This window comes from Seriola dumerili, unplaced genomic scaffold, assembly GCF_002260705.1.
Source record: "Seriola dumerili isolate Sdu_G_001 unplaced genomic scaffold, Sdu_1.0 BDQW01000056.1, whole genome shotgun sequence".
NCBI classification, from domain to species: Eukaryota; Metazoa; Chordata; class Actinopteri; order Carangiformes; family Carangidae; genus Seriola; species Seriola dumerili.
In genome coordinates, this window is record NW_019174311.1 from 620,053 (window position 1) to 640,692 (window position 20,640).

At 40.3% G+C, this 20,640-nt stretch overlaps 1 protein-coding gene across 1 annotated transcript in view; it reads right to left on the minus strand.

Annotated features, from left to right (window-relative positions):
* The window catches only part of LOC111218961 (ephrin type-B receptor 2-like), a 47,200-nt gene that overhangs the window by 12,777 nt on the left and 13,783 nt on the right, over positions 1–20,640 (minus strand). The window contains exons 2-3 of the mRNA XM_022741466.1: positions 16,997–17,061; positions 11,477–12,161 (exon numbers count right to left, since the gene is read on the minus strand). Of these exons, the coding sequence (XP_022597187.1) occupies positions 11,477–12,161; positions 16,997–17,061 (750 nt within the window). The remainder of the gene's footprint in view (positions 1–11,476; positions 12,162–16,996; positions 17,062–20,640) is intronic.

The following is a 20,640-nucleotide window of genomic DNA, read 5'->3' on the forward strand; positions in this document are numbered from 1 at the left end:
ACCCAGGACTTGGTCAGTGTTTGGTGTCAGTGGAACTGCCTCCAGATCAATGCTGGGAAGACCAAAGAGCTGCTGGTGGACTTCCGCAGACAGAAAAACACTCCTCCCACACCGGTGAACATCAAGGGAATGGACATTGAATAGTGGACTCTTACAAGTACCTGGGTGTTCACATGAACAATACACTGGACTGGACTGACAACACTTATGCACTGTAAAAAAAGGACAGAGCAGGCTGCATCTGCTGCAGAGACTCAGGTCTTTTGGAGTGCAGGGCTCACTCCTGAGGACCTTCTATGACTCTGTGGTGGCATCAGCCATTTTCTTTGGTGTGGTCTGCTGGGGCAGCAGTATCTCCACTGCTGACAGGAAATTCTCAACAGACTGATCAAAAAGCCCAGCTCTGTTTGGGATGCCCCCTGGACCCAGTGGAGGTAGTGGGCAACACGAGGATGATGGCTAACCTATCATCCCTGTTGGACAACATCTCCCACCCCATGCAGGACACTCTGACAGCACTGAGCAGCTCCTTCAGTAACAGGCTGCTGCACCCACAGTGTGTGTTTCTTTGTACTGTCCACTTTGCTGCTGTGATGCTGGAAATTTCCCCACTGTGGGACTAATAAAGGAATATCTTATCTAATCTTAAATTCTAAATTGTGGTATTCACGCTACAACATCATACACCAGCAAAACCAGTGAAGCGGTGGTGACTCCCTACCTTTGAGGAGGTCTAGAAGTCCATTCCTTGATCATTTTTATTCCTGTGTACCTAAGAGTCCACAGATCAAAGTATTCCATGTTATGTATATCGTCATGAGAAGTCCATTGCAGGCAATAGAACAACTATTCGCAGCACTTCTCTCCGCATTTCATCAATTTCTCTTCTTCCTGCTGCATAAGTGGTTGTGTCAGCAGGTATGCTTGTATTTGTTAGCTTTCTGGCTAAAAAATGGAGGTCCCTCTGCAAAGATCCATTTAAGTTTTCACTCCATGAGGCCTGGGTGAAGACAGCAAGCATACCCAAGTGAAAAACCCATGATGCAATTCTTTCAATCAGAGAAAACACTGCTGTTTACTGCCTCTGTCAATCATTCTAGCTTGAAAGACAGGATTTTGCCCTGTCGAATAAGACCAAACAAGGGGGGATGGGCACTTCTGAGCCAATGCAAATAGAATTTGAAAGGTGTAAAAACAGCTGAGAGGCTGAATGATTTCAAAAGGTTTTTTAGGCAGAAAAATGCTTCAGTATGTTTTTTATTGGTTCATATTAAAGAGTAAAAGCACATTTTTCCATAGTTTTGTTTTTAGAGAGGTTCCTACCCACCTGTGACAAAATTAACCAAAAAGGCCACAGCTCCTATAATATTAGGCCCAGATGCCTAGAACCTCATACAGATGTAGAAGGAATTGTGATGAGTACTGATTGAACAGTATGAATTTATTCACCTATTGCAGTTTTTGAATGTAAAGTGTGAATTTTGAATTTGTGCAAAGTGCAAAATGTGAATTTGTGTGAGTGTGCCCTGATTGTCAGGATGATGTGATCAATTCAAAAGATTTATGGAGATAAATGTAAGAGTTGTAAGAGTTTAAAAAAAAATTAACTTCTGCTGCTAGGGGTCTCTCAGTCATAACAATGACAAAAGACGCGTTGGATGATGTCATGAAATAGTGTGGGATCATGGGAGTTGTCTTTACCATCATTACTGTGAGCTTCTCCTGGTTTGGATACCTTCAGTGTCAGTGGTTCAGGAAATCAAACAGACCTGGTGATTGTAATCATTAAAAACACTGAATAAAGCAGTATCGCATTTAAAGTCAGTGTTTTACAGACGCTGTGCAGCAGACAGAGACTCAGGGATGAGTTGGGAGCTGACATTGCTGCTACCCTTTGTTTTCATTGTTCCTTTGATAACTTATGAACCAGAGGTTCAGCAGGTTTTTACCAGCAGCTGAATTATCCAAAGAGGTGTCCTCGTCTCAATAACAAACAGACCAGGAGATTAAAACCAGTAGAAACACACAGCAGTTTCAATTTAAAAATCAGAAATTCGGGGGACCCAATAGCTCACCTGGTAGAGGCTTAGTCCTACCCACAGCGGCCCAGGTTCCAGACCAACCCGTGTCCCACATGTCATCATCCCCCCTCTTTACCTGACTTTCCTATCTCTCTCACTGCAGCTATCTTAATAAAGGCAAAAATGCCCCAAAAATAACTTTTAAAAAAATCTGTGATTTTTCGGTGGACAGGGAGTAGCTGGAAAACAAGACTGCTTACCTTTGTTTCTTTAATAACTTATTAACCAGACATTCAGCAGGTTTTTAGCAGCAGCCGAATTATCCATAGAGGTGTCCTCCTCTCTGTAACAAATGGGGGGGATTAAAACCAGTATAAACACCAATAGAGCAGTTTCACTTTAAAAATCAAAGATTCACCGATCCACTCTTCAGTGGACACAGGACAGGACGTCTCCAGGAGCTGGGATCTGAGCTGTCTAACATTTCCTCAGCATTTTTCTCTGATAAGTTAAGATCAAGACATCCAAAGACTAAAATCCTTTATCTATGTATAATGTATAATGTATAGTTGAAAACAACCACGATGACGCCATTTCAGGAGCATTTCACCTGAGCCTGGCACATCTGGAGAATAAGAAAAGTTACTTGCGGAAGTTCTTCATCGACTTTAGCACCACATTCAATACAGTCCTTCCTCAGAACCCTGGCTAACAAACTTGGCCCACTAGGTCTCAACACATCTCTGTGTAAGTGGATACTAGACTTCCTCACAATCAGACCCCAGGCAGTACGAATTGGAAAAAGCCCTTCCGAGACCAACGCCCTGAACACTGTTTCCCCCAGGGCTGTGTACTGAGCCCTCTGCTCATTACTCTAATGACCCACTACTGTTGTGCCAAGTACAACTCAAATCACATCATCAAATTTGCAGGTGACCCAACAGTGATTGGCCTCATCAGCAATGACAATGACTCCTACAGGGAGCAAGTGAACCAACTCATTGCCTGGTGTATTTGTAACAACCTGTCACTAAACACCAAACAAGACTGAAGAGATCACTGTTGACTTTAGAAAGAATCTAAAATCTCACCAGAGGATGATGAAGATGACAGGGAAAATCATCAGGACCTCTCTCACAACTATACAGGGTCTGTACCTGACACACTGTCTGAGCAGAGACACCAAAATAACCAGAGACTCCACCCACCTTGCACATTTCTTATCCTGTTTTCCCCCAGAAATAATTCTACCCAAACATTATTACTTGGAAAATTATTCACAGTTGAAACGCCAGTTCAGCCTCCTTATTGCACTGAGATTTGAGCAAAACAGCTTCTTCAAAAGAGTAATTTGTCATACAAACTATTACAAAAATGTACTGTACTCATTAACTCAAAAACACCATCTTGAGACTGCATATAATCAGCACATCTGTAGATTTTCTAAGCTGTTTTTAGAGGTTACTGGTTTTTCAACACTTCCCCTGGATGTTAGAATATTGCACTGGCAGTGAAACAGAAAACACCCATATATGGACACCGTGAACCTTCCAAAAAGTGTATCCTAAAACGTCAGTCAATCCCGTCTGAATCCATGCTGGGTCTGATCCTGATGTTTGAAAAAGAAGACAAGGAAAGCAAAATAAAGCATTACTATCACTACATGCAGTTAACCAAGCCTTCTTACTGAACCAGCTCCTTGAAAATGTCTAGGTATATTCTCTTCCTCTGTATTTGGATGGCTGTTGAATTAAGATTTCAGGCTGATCAGGTCCAAGCTCTTTGACTCTCAACTTCTCCTACAATGTTGTCCTCTCAAAAGGCATTTTTAATGACTTTACTGAATTTTCTCTCTCCATTTTAGCTAGTGTTGAGACTCATTCAAGAGACCAGATGTTTCTTTGCTCCACAGACAAAGGAACTCACTTCCCCACAGTTCCTCACTGTTCACATCCAGGGACGACCCTCCCCCAGGGACCTCACTGACCAGTCAGTGTTGGTCAGTGTGTGACACGTTACCCCCCAGGGTGTCACCAAACAAAACCAGATCTCCTTCTCTGTTCATTCTCTCAATCTCTTCTCCTGCTCTCCCCTCTCAGCTCTTCAAGGGGCAACAAGGCCCCAGCCCAGGTCAGAGTTAGTGTAGAACAGCAAAGGCCATCTTGCCTTTGTCTGTGTCCCCACAGACACACACACATCCACACACAAGCACACACACACACACACACACACACACACACCTGTATATACTAAATTAGACATTGTGTGTTTTTCCATTGTTAATACATGTCTTTAAGTATAACTACTGCTGTGTTTAGTGTTGCACAAATGTGAATATTGCCCACCTCTACTCAGTAGAATTCCAATCCTTCACTGCAGAAAATATTCATGGAGATAGAGCCAAAGAAAATGACACACAGAGTGTGCAGTCTGAGCCTCAAGCTCGAAATATTGAATTAAACAAAGAAAGACATTTGAACACAGCATGATTTTTGTTCTCATTTATTGCTTGTATTCATATACATTCCATGATAATGGAAGGGGTTATTGTTAAATATAAATAAGAAAGAGAAACAAACTTTATTTCAAAACTTAATCTCTGATTTTCTGTTAACAGACTTCTGTCTGTGGTATTGTGGCACTGAAAATGTGAATACTAAATTCACAGTGACCAATAATTCAGTAGTACTAGCATGTTAATGTCATTTCTTAAACTGACTTGAGCACAAAAGAGCAACCTTTGTTCATAGATTGCAACCACAGCAATTTTCCTTCATTATTTTTTTGGCCTGTTGATCTTGCATTTCATGGTTCAATATAATGTTACATTCATACATTCTGGTAGTAGTGAATGATAGTGAAGTTTTAACACTGTTAGATTTTTACCCTTCTTCATGGCTATTGCACATCTCACATTCTAAAGGAAAGATGTACCAACCAGTTTTACATGTTAACATTTTAAAGTTAAACAGAAAGATCGCAGAAGGTTTAAAACGCATGGAAATGACCATCATTTACTTAATTTGGTTACTTTCCCCAACAAGTGTTGATGTGCAGAGTACATACTGGCTAGCTTTACTGGCTGAAAAGTTCATTGAGGTTATTTTTATTTTTCTATTTTGTGTGTGTGTATGTTTCTTAGTATATAACAGAGAAGGTAATGCATAGTTTTCAAAAAGAGAATTTTCCTGTCTTTATTTGTAGCAAGTAAACAAAATTGGACATGAACAAAATTGTTTGTTTTATCTTTAATGAAAATTCTACTTTTATATTATAGCAAATGTAGCTGTTGTTTGTTGTAAAATTTAAGTTGTAAAAAAGTAAAAAATATTGTGACTGATGTGGAGTAACATTTTGACTTGTGACAAGTAGAATTAGAAATTGTGGTTTGTACTGAATCAGATATTTACCTTGAAAAAAGTTAATAAAATTGCCTGTAACAAAATAAAAGTGATTTAATTTGTTTATTCAAAAGTAAAAACTATACTTAAAAGTATACTTAATACCAGTGCATCTGTCCTATAAGAGATCACCTCTTCAGACTGTTTGGAGCTCTCTCTGTCTCGGCTCATCTGCATATTTTACTTTTGTGTTAGGGTTAGGGGGGTTCCTTGGGATTGTGTGTTGGCGCTGCCTGCATAATTCCTTTAGGTCCAATAGCGGGAAATTTGGGTTTTTGTTTGTGGGACGCGGTTGATGACCTAGTTGGTTTAGTTGGGCCTGATGATTTGTTTGTGCGAGGAGTTTTTCTTGTCTTCGTGCGGAAAAGGGAAATCAATGTAAGGTAAGTGTTTTCTGGCACGGGAGCATGTCCATGTTTCAGGGGTTCGCCAGTTTCTAGTTGCTTTCCCTCGCCACTGGGCTATAGTGCGTAATTACCTGCCACCATTACCTGCATGAAGACTAGGGTTGAGTTTAGATAGGTAGATTCGGTTAGACAGTCAGCTAGTGGGGAGCGCTTGTTTCTGCCTGTGCCATCTGTTTGGCTTGTGCGCCACCATAGATTTCACTTTGTTGCACTGATTTCACACACACACATGGGTAGGTATGGTAACTGTAGGAATTTTTTGCTTCTCCTTCTCAAGAGTTATTAGATTTGTACACGAGAGAGCAACTGCTGAAAATAGCAGATGATTGATGTGGGTGATAAGCCTCAGAAAGAGAGGATAAAGGCTGTCTTCAAGTCAAACCTAACGGAAATGAATATTTTGACTGAGGATCCATCAGCTGTTTCTCCCAGTAACGTGTTGTCTCCACCTTTAATGACTACAAATTTTACCATTTGAACAACAAAGGGAGTTTCTACTGTTACAGCTGGAGCACGAAAAATTCAAAGTAAAAGCAGAGTTAGAAAAGAAGTTGGCTGTGGAGAGGATGCGGCAGCAGCAGAGCAGGCCAGATTGGAGCTGGTTAAGGAAGGCAGGATTTCCACTGACAATGATTTAGGTAGGAAGTTGGCTTTGTTTTCCGAGCAGCTTTCAGGGGATATTGATGTTTTAAGTAATTTGCGTCTGTTGCCCAAATTGTCTGAGCGTGATCCTGAGTCATTTTTTTTCACAGTTTGAGCGCATTGCCATTGTGCGTAATTGGTTGGATTTAGCACTTCACTGATGTTGCAGTGTGTTCTGACAAGCAGAGTGCAGTTTATACATCCCACTCATATGCAAATATGCACCCACACCACTGATCAGTGATATCCAGCAAGTATTGTACACTGCTTTCCAAACAACAAACCCTGGATCACCAGTAACATCAAGACCCTCCTCAACCAGAAAAAGGAGGCCTTCAGGGATGGAGACAGGGACAAGCTCAGGTGTGTGCAACATGAGCTGAAGAGGAGATTAAAGCAGGTGAAGGAGGGCTACTAAAAGAAAGTAGAGAAGAAAAAGATGCGACACAACAACACCAGAGAGGTGTGGAAGGGGATGAGGACCATCACTGGCTATAAAGAGAAGAAAAGCCAGGCAACATCAGGTGATGTGGACAAGGCCAACGAGTTCAACCTGTTCTACAAGAGGTTTGACACAGCCTCACCTGTTTTCTCTCCGACTGCTTCAGCTGCAGCTTCTCCTATGGCATCTCTTCCACAACCTGACACTGCAGCTGCAGCTCCCTCCACGCTGGGGTCAAGTATCCTGTCCTTTACAGCGGAGGAGGTGAGGGCGGAGCTCAAGAGGCTACGCCCTGGAAAGGCAACAGGCCCGGCTGGTGTGTGTCCAAGGCTGTTAAAGGACTGTGCAGCCCAGCTGGCTGAGCCTCTCCAGAGGATCTTCAACTTAACCCTCAAACAGGGAGGGTCCTGGTCCTGTGGAAAACTGAGGCCACAGGTTGAACATGCACTAGGCCCCCTACAGTTCGCCTACAAAGAATATATTGGAGTGGATGATGCCGTCCTTTACATGCTCCACTGGGCCCATTCTTACTTGGATGAGCCAGGTGGTTACATGAGGATTATCTTCTTTGAATTCTCAAGTGCATTTAACACCATCCAACCCCCCATTCTTAAAGACAAGCTGAAAGGGATGGGGGTGGATCCCTGCTTGGGCAGGAAGAGGAGTACATGGATCTGACAATGGCCGTCAGTTTATGGGGCAACAACTGCCTCCTTCTGAACACCTCCAAGACCAAGGAGATGGTCATGGACTTTCGGAGGTCTAGGCCCACACTTCAGCCAGTAAACATTTAAGGGAAGGACATTGAGGTGGTGAAAACTGGACTGGTCCCTGAACATGGATGCCATCTACTGGAAGGGTCAGAGCTGGCTCTTTTTCCTCAGGAGGCTCAGGTCCTTTGACGTCTGCAGTGAAATGCTGCACATGTTTTATAAGTCAGTGGTGGCCAGTGTACTCTTTTATGCTGCAGTCTGCTGGGGCAGCAGCATGTCAGACACGATCACAAAGAGACTGGACAAGCTGGTCAAAAAGGCTGGGTCTGTGCATGGCAGGAGTCTGGACTCACTCAAGGCTGTTTTGGAGAGATTCATGCAATGTAAGATGGAGGACATCTTGGACAATGCCAACCATCCTCTACACAACATTCTGGCAGGACAGTGAAGCAGCTACAGGTGCCACAAATGTCTCATCTCACTGCGCTGCAGAACAGAGAGGTTCAGGAGATCCTTTGTTCCCACTGTCATCAGGCTATACAACACCTCAGCCAAAGGAAGTGGACTAATCTAATTATCTATTTATTTTTAATTTATTATTATTATCAACAATGAGCTAATGGACACATGAATTTCCCCTAGGGGATCTATCTATCTATCTATCTATCTATCTATCTATCTATCTATCTATCTATCTATCTATCTATCTATCTATCCACATCTCACAGCTTGTCTTAGTTCTTTTGTGTGACTACCATCATTTCGTTGTCAATAAATTTATAATTGTTGGTCCCAACCTGCATTACCTTGCATTTTGTCATGGCTTTAGAGCTGGGTTGTGACTTTTATGTTGACTTAAAATTCAATGTTTCGACCAAATTGTAGAAGAAAATAAATACATAACTAAACAAATTTAGCTGTAACAAATTAGATTAATTCTTTTAAATTGGTCCAAACTATAGTGTGTTTATATAGTATAGTATATAGTTCATTGTATACAACACTGGACCTCTGTATTTTTTCAAAGGTGTATATAACAAAATGAACAAGACAAGATCTCAAACTTTCTAATCTTATCACCAGCGTCATTGCTTGTGTGAGGGTGATCTTGTCATTACTACAAGTCTACAAGGAACTAGAGTTTTGGTGGCAACTACTTGTAGTTCAAGCTTTCTTTCCCAGACATCATGTGACCAGTACCTTCCGTATGTGGTCGTCCATTGTGAGTTAGTTTCAGCTGAGTGAATTAACTAGTTGCATAGCTAGCTAACAATAATTATATCCATCTACTGTCAGACTAACAAACTTTCAATGAAAGATTCTTTTATTTCATGTATGTCAGTTTGTATAAAGTAAAATGTATGTTTGGCACCCCTATATATTTTCATTAAATAGATATCAGTTTAATTTCTTCACTGACAGATAAAAATGAAAAGACAATCAAAGCTCAGCTTTGTGAAGATAGACAGGACAAGATGAGGAGACAAAGAAAAAGAGAGATAGTGATGGAGGTGAGAGAGGAAGATCAGGTGCACATAGAAAAAGTGAAGTCTAAGTAAGATTAAATGTCTTAAGCCAATATATGCTTCTTTTTAAGAGATTTTAAGAAATTTTTCAATCATTTTATTTATTTATTTTTTTGCAGTGCCTGTGCTGTTCAAGATGAAAAAAAACTGACTAATTACCATAGAGATAAATGTTTTTTGGTAATGGACTGAACCTATAGGCTCGGTTTAGCAACAACACAAACCTATCATAATCCTAGTGTCACAATAAAGTGTTATCTTAGAAATATGTTTAGTTATAGTTTGAGACACATTTCTATCATTTCCACTAATGTGGTTTTAAAACTGCTGTCTTCCAATTATTGTCCTCCAAAGTCTTAAAATGCCATATGTAGATCAAACAAATCCATTTTTTGTCAGTGCACGCCCCCTAGCAAGCTCAGTTTTTGCTTTGTGATTACAGAGGTTTCTTCGTACACCGAGGATTATATCATATGTAAAGTCCTTCTTCAGCCAAGAACCAGGGGAGCACATCATCAGGATTAATGATACAGATTGGATAGAAGACTTTAATACCAGGAAGACTGTGCACAGCTGGCAGCCACAGGATGTCTCAATTACCACTGAATCAGAATCATCACTGCACACCTTAGAAACTGATTTAAATGGAAAGTAACTAACTAACCAAATTATATGAACAGAGAAAACCATGGTATAAAAGTTGAGTAAAATACAACTAAAATACAGTGGCAAGAAAAATAAAACACATTCTTTGAAAGATCCAATCTTTATCTCAGTTACATTAATGAACAAACACACTCATGATTCAAACATTCTCAGTGTAGCTTGAAACAGACTGTGAACCCCTCATCAACAGAGACTAACTGAAGTCAGGAGTTATAAGTCAGTCAGTCAGTCAGTCAGTCAGTCAGTCAGTCAGTCAGTCAGTCAGTCAGTCAGGGAAACCAGATTGGAGGTTTAAATGGTTAGACACACTTTGACTTAAAAACATCACTCAAAGATCTAGAGAAACATCAGCTGATGTGAACCAGTCCTCACAACAAAGATCTCAGACTGAGACTGAGGATGAAGAAGAGGTGATGAGCATGAAGCTGAAAGGGTCACAGAGTTGAGATCATCATCAGTCCACAGGCAGACAAACTGTATATAGATGAAGATGATTCAGTTCTGTGGCTGCTGTTACTCCGTCAGTAATGTAACAAAGAAGCTTAGAGTCACAGCTGAAGGCTTAAAGCAATCATTTGAGCTGGTTTGTATCTCTGTTCATGAGTCAGCCACACACACATCATGGAGCATGGAGTGCTGCCATGGACACCACAGAGGAAGTTACTGCATTACTGACCTGAAGTAAGTCAAAGAGCAGCTTGACTCTCCACAACACTACTGGAAAATGTTTGATGGACTGGTAAGACCAAGGTTGAACTGTTTGAAGAACATGCAGCTCTATGTGTGGACTCAAATTCAAATAGTCTGAGAATAAAAAACTCAATTTTAGTTAGGATAAAATATTGGCAGAAAGTTTTTGTAAATTTTTTTAAATTGATGTTCTGTGTTTAGCCATTGGAACTGCAAACAGACACATTGACAGGCTATGGCAGTTGTATAGCAGTTGTCTATAGCAGTTGTATAGCAGGGCTTACAATGTAGAGCCTTGGGCTAGGGAAATGAATCTTACAATAACTACTGACAAGGTGCTCCAAAAAGGCACCAAATCTCCAGTTTCTCTGTGGCCATGTGCAGTGGGCTGTTCTTTTAGAGTGTGTATTTGTACACATGCTCAGCAAAATGATGCTGCCTGGTCAGTCAGTGCTGCTGTCTCCACGCTGAAATATCTCAACAAATACTGGATTGAGTGACATTCATGCTCCCCACACAATGAATTCTAGTGACTTCGGCCTTTCATCACTGACTGACTGAATGTCTTCAAAAATAACAGAGGTCCAGGTATTTCAATGCATAAGTGAAACCTTTGCCTTGCTAATGGCTCTACTAGATTAGAAATAAAAAATTCTATAATCATGTTTTGATTACATGTTTGTACATGGTGCAATGCAACCAATACTTGCTGAGATATTATTATTTATAATTATTATAATAATAATAATAATTATTATTATTATTATTATTATGTTTTATTAGTCTTGACCAATGTGCCTATATTTTCATTCCCATACTGCTACTGAGGCTAAAACCACACAATTATAGTTATCACTAAAATTTCAGTTGACTAAATGAAATGTTCAGTATCTGACACAAGAAGATAAAAATCTGCTGTGGCATGAAATGAAGAAAAGTAAACAGAAGTAGCAGTGGCAGGTTCCTACCTCTGCAGAGTGTACCGTTGTCCACCACTTCATAGCCAGCTTTGCACATGCAACGCCCGATGGGTACCATCCACTCCCCATCCCCATTACAGTACAGCTTAATGGGTACATCCACCTCCTCCCCATTGGGAACACACACCCCTCTGGCAGCCACCAGTGAGGTGCTCTCTGCTCCAGACAGAGTCTCAGGGAAGACGGCACCATTCTGGATCACTCTGGGACATTTTCTGTAGAAGACTCTGACAGCAATGAGTGACATGCAGGCACCGTAATCCTGGAAAGCGAGGTAGAAGCCATTGCGCGAAACAGGTCCAAAACTCCGGACTTCACTGTTAATCTTCATGATGCGTCCACCAAGATCAACCTGAGAAAAGCTTTCATCAGCTGCTATAGTGTCCACTTTCACCCAGGGGTTCTCCATCCAGGATGGAGATGATTTAGTAGCCATGTCTGAGTCTGACTCATAGTAGTACAGGTTGAAGGTCTCCTTGCAGGAGCCAGGGACATTGGGTATAGAACTGCAGTCACGCACTGAGAACTTCATCTGGACGTGGATGCGCTGAGCACCACTGCGGCGGATGTATTTGGTGCGTACCCAGTTGTTCTGGCTGCTATCAAAGACATTGCACACCTGGTATGTTCGTATGGTGTTCATGTGTTCATCATAGCCGCTGACTTCTTCCCACTAAAAGAAAGACAAAAAACAAAACTACAGTGACACAGAACAGACACAAGTACAAAACCACAAATACTTTGACAGCAACAGTTACTTTCCAAACCATAACACCAAAACAGGTCTTTTATCATTATCTACCAAGCTTGAAATTCATGACAGTGTTTAAAAAGAACCCTCATGTCGCGATGTGGGCCAAGATTTATCACTCAGAAGCATCAGAAATACAAATGTTTACATGCTGAATAATAGTGCCTGTTTTCTTTTTGTTCTTTTTTTTCAACCGGTCGTTTTGAACACAATTATGATTATTGTCAAGGAACAGGATGAACTGAAAGACCCTAACCTCCTCCCAAAACCAGCCTAGAAGCCAGAAATGACCATTTTATTCACACAACAGACATTTGAAATGTTTATTATGGCAGAGCATAGTTAGACATTGGTTTCAACTTCATCACCCCCAATATCTCTATGTGAACATAACTGTGGGGAGTGATGAGCAAATATCTTAACCCCCCAGGCCAGAGACTGCAGGTGGATGCTGTGGTGGTGGTGGTGCTGAAACAACAGGCAAATGGTGAAAATTAGCTTCTCTTACTGTTCCAATCTCCATGATGTTGAATTTTATTGCAACAACATAAAGTAAAACTAGAAAAGGCATGTGAATGCTGAGAACTGAATGAGTTTGCAGCAATGCTGAATAAGCTGAAGCAACTACTGAAGCAATGCTGAAGTAGCTGACACAATGACTGGATATTAAAAGCAGAACTTGTAAGCTGGAAGTTGAATGGAATGAAATGGTTGTAAAAGGGCTGAGTTGTTGATAGAAAGTGTAACAAACACAACAAAACTGTACAAAAATATACAAAATGTACGAAACAGAAAAACAGATCAGTTGAAAGCTAAGTGGCCTAAATTAAGAAAAATAAAGAAATGTATAGGCAAAACTCATAATATCACACCTGAAAGAGATTTCTGACACCATGGTTAAAATGGCTGCTAAAATGGTTGAAAAAGCAGCTCATATTAATTAACTCATAGTTTGAAAAATTATACATATTATCAAAAAGTGGAATATAAGCATAAATCTCCTGAAGAAGCTACACATTTTGATAGTTGAACAGTTTATGTAGCGCAAAGTATGCTGGAGAGGTTAACAACCAAGGAAAGTAAAAGGAGGTAATCTCTCTCTATGAGTACTAACTTGTAAACAGCTTTCTGCCTGTGTGTCTGTATGTCTATGTTACTCTCTGTGTGTGTGTGTGTGTGTGTGTGTGTGTGTGTGTGTGTGTGTGTGTGTGTGCATGTGTGAGTGAGAGAGAGAGAGTCTGGCTGTGGAAGACACAGAACTCACACAAATCTGAGGGAGAAAGGAGTCAGCGAACCTCCCAAACTCCTGCCATTTAATATAAAATGGTACATAATATCAGCAAAATTATCATACCTACAACTTGACAACAAATGATGTTAGACACTCAGAATCACAAATGTATTATTCAGAATCACTTTGGGATCATCTTACATCACCATATCTCAACTGCTGTCTTCTATGTGGGACTAATTTGTCGACCACAGGGACCTGGCCCCATTCTGATGGTTTTAGGTGAGCAGATGTACAGGGTGGGCAAAATAGTTTGTTAAACCCACATTAATGTTTTTCTCTGCACAAATCAAGATTGTGATTGAGATACATTTTTTGATATTTTCCTCACAAATGAAAATAATATCTGATTGACTAAAAACTAACAAAGCCTTAGTTTCCATAATGTAGCCCTGCTAATTTATAAGTCTTAGTCAAAGTATGTATGCCCTTAGGAAAAGATACAGCTCTATGGTTTCATCTGCTGTGGTGGGTGGGAGTGGGAAGTTCTCTGCCATTAAAAGGCAACACATCATGAGGTCCTCTCTGTTGGCATTCTTGCAACATTCAAGCAACGTGAAAATGAAGCCAGCAAGCTCTTAACAAAGTTGTTTGCCTACAAGATTAATAATGATGTTTGGATGATATTGTTGTGAAAAGTGAGCTACAAGACTACTGCTTAGCCTACATGATTAATATCTTGTAGCACTCCCGAAGGAATTTAATGGGATTGTTACTGTTAAGTGTGTTTTTGTTCATGTCAATAATCATATGTGATGTATTTTAATGGTATTGGCCCTTTTATTTTCTATAGTTTAGTTTGTTATTATGTTCAATAATTTCTGCTTTAGTTTTTGCCTTACTTTTATTATTTAGCCTGCTCCTTTTCATTTTTTAGTTTATGTCAGACTGTGGCTGTGAGTGGCAGTTTGGGAGCATTTTAGATGCAGCACTTCAATGAACAGGGGAATGAAAGTCACTTATGGATCCCAGTTAGCAATAGGTGCACTCAATTTGGATGTCCCTGCTAAGTGGCGAAGGCGGAGCAAAACGTTTACAAGGAACATGAGCAGTATCTGTAATAACTCCTAAGTGTAGTAACTGCAACTGTGACAACAAACAATAAATCAGCAAAGCCAAACTTCAAAATCACCTTTACACTTGCAGCATTGTGATGGGGATTCAATGACAATCTCATCATGATTTAATTAAAATAGGGTTTAGCTATCATTGGATCAGGTCAACAAAACTGGCATGTGCCTATGTTATAGGCTGTACTTGAGATATTGGATAGCTACTGTTGTACCCACTGTGCCTGGATTTTAAGTGCAAATGTTGCCTACAAAAATCTTGATAAAGGGTTGGTTTCTTGAAGACCTGGTCACTCTCTCTCTCTCTCTCTCTCTCTCTATCTCACACACACACACACACACACACACACACACACACACACACACACACACATGGTCTGAATGACAGATAGAAACACAGACAAACTAACATACCTGAGTGATATTCAATCTGCACAGTACATTCTGCTTGTCAAAGAAGTCTCCAGTGAAACAGTCACTGTCTTCCATTTGCTGGAGACTTATTACTTATCCACTGTTGGACATGATGCATTCTCAAAAAAGCCCACCAGCTCTCGATCCTTCAGGTCTTTTCTCTGTCTATGCTCAACACCATGGTGGTCAAGAAACTCTAACAAATGTCTCACTGTACTTTGGGTCACAACATACTCAGCTGCAGTTCAAATGGTATAGCTTGTATCCATAGAGCCACCCCTGCCCCTCCAGCTGAACAATGAAAAATGATGCTTCCTCCAGTAGCTTGGACTTATTCTTTCCTATGTACAGCCCCATGCATTTTAAAATCCTTCTTAGTGTATGCATACTTATCACAATGTCATCCACCGTGCTCAATAACAGCAGAAACTCACCATGTCTCAACCCAAGCATGAGACAGAACTTGATTAAATCCTGCAAATAAGCCATATTCTTTCATTTATTCTCAGCACACTGTTTCCTTTGAAGTTCTGATATTTTAACATGACACGTTTCATGTTATAATATAAATGATCACGTTATAATGTGAAATGTTTTATATTATAACAAGTTATCACGTTATAACGTGGAACGTTAAAATATAAATATTATATTGGTATAACAAGAAAGGTTTCTTGTAATTACGTGAGTATAAGTTTATATGTTGTAATAACGTGAAAATATATTGTTATAACGTGAAAAATATCTTTTTATAACAATATACTTTTGACGTTATAATGTGATACTGATTCTGATTCTTTCTGGCAGGCAAGTAATACACTTACAACATTGTAACATTTTATCATATTGTATTTTATTGTATGCTTTCTTTGTTTTTTTCTTCTCTGGACTTAAACAACTGGAATTCTTCAGTTATCAAAATAAGAGCTATGAAATGTTTGGTCCATTCTCTATGATTGTCATAAGTCCTGTTTCTGGCAGAAAGTCCTCAGAAAACTTGACAGTGTCAGTTTTCCACTGTTGATAGATCACACACTGATAATCTGTGACTGCACTGATATATGACTCAGGATGTTGAACTCAATGTATATGTCCTAACGTCAGGTGGCAAAAGTGTGAGGAAAATCTTCCTTTAGTGAAACAAACACCAGCAACAAACAAAGTGTTGTATTCGTTTTTTATGGTCTTTCTCTAAAGTGTCACAGTGACAGTTCACCAAGGAGACTGCTGCCCCTTGGTAATCAGAAGGTGGCTTACATAAAAGGAGGCTCTGATGCAGCTGTTATTTTCTCTTGGTAAAGAGAATGAGCATATTTAGGTGGGAAGTGATCTTTGAATTTCAGGGGTTAGTGGTTCCAATTCAGAATTAAAGTTTTTGTTAATTCTCCCTCATCTTTATTTTCTCACTAACATGGCCATGGTGGTTCTTATACCCACTGACTGTAGCTTCACAACAGTATTGTGATAAGTTTTCAATTTCATTTCATGATTATTATTTTTTCCATAATGAGTCATGTCCTACTTTGAGTTTCACAAACATCGTTAGGTTGAGTGCAATAAACTGGTTGGCAATCCTTGATGAAGATGTGTTGTTGGGCCCCTATTATAACTTACAGTTTCAATATTTCCCCTGAAACTTTGGTTAACCAGTGTTCTTCAGCTGAATTGATTCGTTGAATAATTAGCTAGATAATTCACATATACTTTATTGGTCACAATTGTTATATGATTTTACTTTTCCTTAAATATGTGAGAACTTCAATCACTGTAAAATTATCTCTGTCTGAGACAATGATGTCTAAACTGGAAATCAGTACACGTTGGTCAACTGACTGTCACATGCTGATGAACTCATTGTCATTTTGAGAGATTGATGTGTAAAGGTTTCCAGCTGTCATTCAAAGGTTTTTAGTGAAGTCACCAGGGCTGCTGCCACACTGAACAGGTCATCTGTTCCTCATGTGTTGGTTTGTTTCACTCACCCCCTGTGATGGGTAGATGGTCCAGCCCAGTTCTGCAGTTGCTGTTGTTGAGTCCATTAGTACTTCTGCAGAGGACAGAAATGAAAAGGTCAGAAAAAATATCCAATCATGTTTCCTTCTGTACTTTTTATAAAGGGATATGTAAGTTTAAATCAAACCACACAAATTCATTAATAGAATTTAGTAATGTTATTTCACAGTACAGATAAACACTATGGGCCTGATTTACTAAAGCTTTGCGTGCGTAAAAACGTGCGCAAACGCGACACCACGCGCAAACACATGTTGATGCTGATCTACCAACCGGGCGCACCGAGGATCGCGTCTGTCAGTCAGGCAAAATAACAGGCGCTATCCATTTTGCGCTTCTGCTTTCATGAATATGCAATATAGGCGTGCCTGCCAGAACGCGCAAAATATTGGGAGGAGTAGATGCAAATAGAATCATTTTGCGCACACAATGAGATTTACCAAACCTCAAACTAATTGCGCTGATTATTTTTGCGTCTATATTTAGCACGTTTGAGAGTCAAGTCTTAGGCTACCTGGCACAGCCGTGCGCACAGATGGCTGCGGTCATTGTTGCAAGGAGGCGGCGTAGGCACGACAGGCGACGGAGAGAATGCATCTTTTCTGTTCGTGTCTCTCTTTTTGGAATGGCAGAAGAAAAAATAATCGAGACATATCGGTTATCCGGCGATGCAAAACAAAAAAAGTCATTCTTTCAGAGTTCAGAAAATCCTTAAATAATAAATGTTGCATCATAATGTCAAGTGATTCTTGTTTGTGCTATTTTGCAAAAACTCAAATTTTTATGTACTAAAGCCCACTTTCTTTTAGACATAGGAAACATTTAGTTCGGCCTAGTTCCTATCATTTGTTCCTGAAACTTGAAACAAATTAAAACGCACACACTTCTGCGCCCCTGCTGGAACACACAAACAAAAAAAACCCTTTTGGCAATTACGCTTTTCCATTGCATAGCTAAAGAAGGTTCATGACGCACGTTCATGTCTTATGTGGTGTACCTGAATGAATTAAAAATATTCCCAGTATCCCAGTAATCTGCTCATCACAGAACGTCAGCTGCACCTGCCTTTCAATGGAAGACAGAGGGTCCTCCTCCGCCGGTCCCCCACCTGTTTTATTTGCCGATTTGTTATTCTGTGCGATTTTTTCCTTTGTTCTTCTACGAATGTCTTGCCACCTTTTCTTCATTTCATCCGGTGTTCTTTTGGTTTTCCCCACAGCATTAACCTTGTCACAGATTGCCTCCCATATTGCGTTCCTCCTAATAACGGTTAAATTCCTTTGCTATAACTCAGAAATGTGCTTGTTTGCCTCTTGTACCAGCACCTCCAATTCCGGTCCAATTGGATCTGCTCATTTGCATTCGCCACGGTGAACACCCTTAACTCACGCAAAATCCTCATTTAAATAGGGCCGGCTCGATCACTTTTGCGCCTGTAGTCAATTGCGCTGTTAATCTAAGTAAATCACTCGCAAAGCCCAAACAGGCAGCGCGCGCAATCTATCCGTGTGCGCACGCAATTTAGCGCTCTTTATTTGGGATCTTAGTAAATCAGGCCCTATGTGTTCTTGATGGTTTCAGCCAGAGGAGAATCTGTCACCCTCCAACCAGAGCTGATAACAGCCCTAGAAAGAGCTTGTATGAATCCCAAACTGTTAATGTGCCTTTAAGATCAAACTATACAATAAAATCACATTTTACATCTACTTACAACAGGCCTATTCACATTTTACATTTACTTCTATTAGGCCTATTCTTCAGCAGGCCTCCCATCAAATCTTACTTGATGCCTGTATTAAAGCAGTAGAAGCAAAACTATTTCTGTTCTAACCAATAATATAATAATATATATGAATATTTATGATTTGATATGCTGAAATTTCAGTATGGAACATTTTACTGAAAAAAGGGAGAGCAACAAGTGTGCACGCCTTTTCTGAAGTTGTCTACATTTTGACTGGCATCACTTGTGTCAGTAGTTCACATCAGAACAACTGTTTTTTAAAAGGGCTTCTCAAAAAAACATATTATATATGACACTTAAAAAATAAAGACTGCCTACACTAATGTCATTAAAAATGATTTCAACTTCATCAAACATGAATCCTCTGGGAGAAAGAGTAGTATGTATGAGGGTAGATTCCTGGTAGATCACAGTCTAATTCTTTGATTATTTGCATTTGATTATTTTAGAGAGTAGTGCTTAAGTTAGTAAGGTCGTATTTCCAAGACATTAGACTATGCTTAAGTACAGCAGGCTTTACGACAGGGTGGCAGAGGCTAGAAATAGGCATTATGGCAGGGTGCACGATTTCTCCATTGGCATTCACAATTGCGATGGAGGTAATCATTAGAGCTTCTAAGTGGGTTGTAGGTGGAGAGAGGCGGCAGGATGGGATGCGCCTTACACCTACATGTATGACATGACGTTGATAACAACAACGGTGCCATGTATGAAAAGAGTACTTGAGAGACTTATTAAAAACTTAAAGTGGGCTAGTATGAAAATTAAGCCTAGTAAGTCTAGAAGTATCTCAATGAGTAGAGGGAAGCTAAGTGATAGGAAGTTTGTAATAGACGAAGAGGAAATTCCAATAATTAGGGAAAAATCAGTAAAAAGTCTAGGTAGGTGGTACAAGGCAGACTTGAATGACGGAGAACAGGTAGTGCAGTTTCGCAAAGATGTTGCTGAGGGACTGGATAGAATAGATAAATCAGGGCTTCCAGGAAAGTTGAAGTTGTGGTGTCTGCAGTTCGGGTTATTTCCCAGACTGATGTGGCCACTGTCCGTATATGAGATTCCATTATCTGCTGCAGAAAAAATGGAAAGATTAGTTAGCTTTTACATTAGGAAGTGGCTAGGTGTTCCTAGATGTTTAAGTACAGTGGCACTGTATGGGAAAGGCATACTTCAGCTCCCAGTAACTAGTCTAGTGGAGGAGTTTAAATGTACTAAGGTTAGGACAGAGCTCCTGTTATCTGGGAGTAAAGATGTGGTAGTCAGTAAGGTGGTTCCAAACCCAATCAAGGGGAGAAAGTGGAATCCAAGAATGGCAGTGCAGGAGGCAGAAGCAACGCTCAGGCATACAGAGATTGTGGGTAATGTCCAAATAGGCCGGGGAGGCTTGGGGCTTGGCCCAGGCAAACCGGTGTGGAGTAGAGCAGGTCCCAAGGAAAAGAGCTTTGCTTGCTTTGAATTGGTTTGTAGTGTGTCTTTGACTGTCTAGGTGAGTTTGTTTGTTTTAGGTGAGTTGTTGGAGAGTGGGGGAGTAGGGGGAGGTAGAGCACAGCCCAATCCGGTGGGGGAGAGTTTAGCTTAGAAAAAGGCATCTCTCCTTGACTCTACCTCCCTCATTCAAAATGGCCGCCACTTTCTCCAACTGGTTAGGGGAGTTTGTTTGCTGAATCTGCTAGTGTGTTTTGTCCGAGTTGATAATGTTGTTTGTGGTAGCATAGGCAAGGTAAAGGAGAAAATAGTTGTGGTGTGAGGAGCAGTNAACCCATAAGTGGAGAGTGAAACACATATATTAATCATGTAAATTCTGTCTTCACAGCGAAAGTTATAATTGTTGACAAGTATTGTGTTGGGACTCAATCATTCAAGAGACCAAAT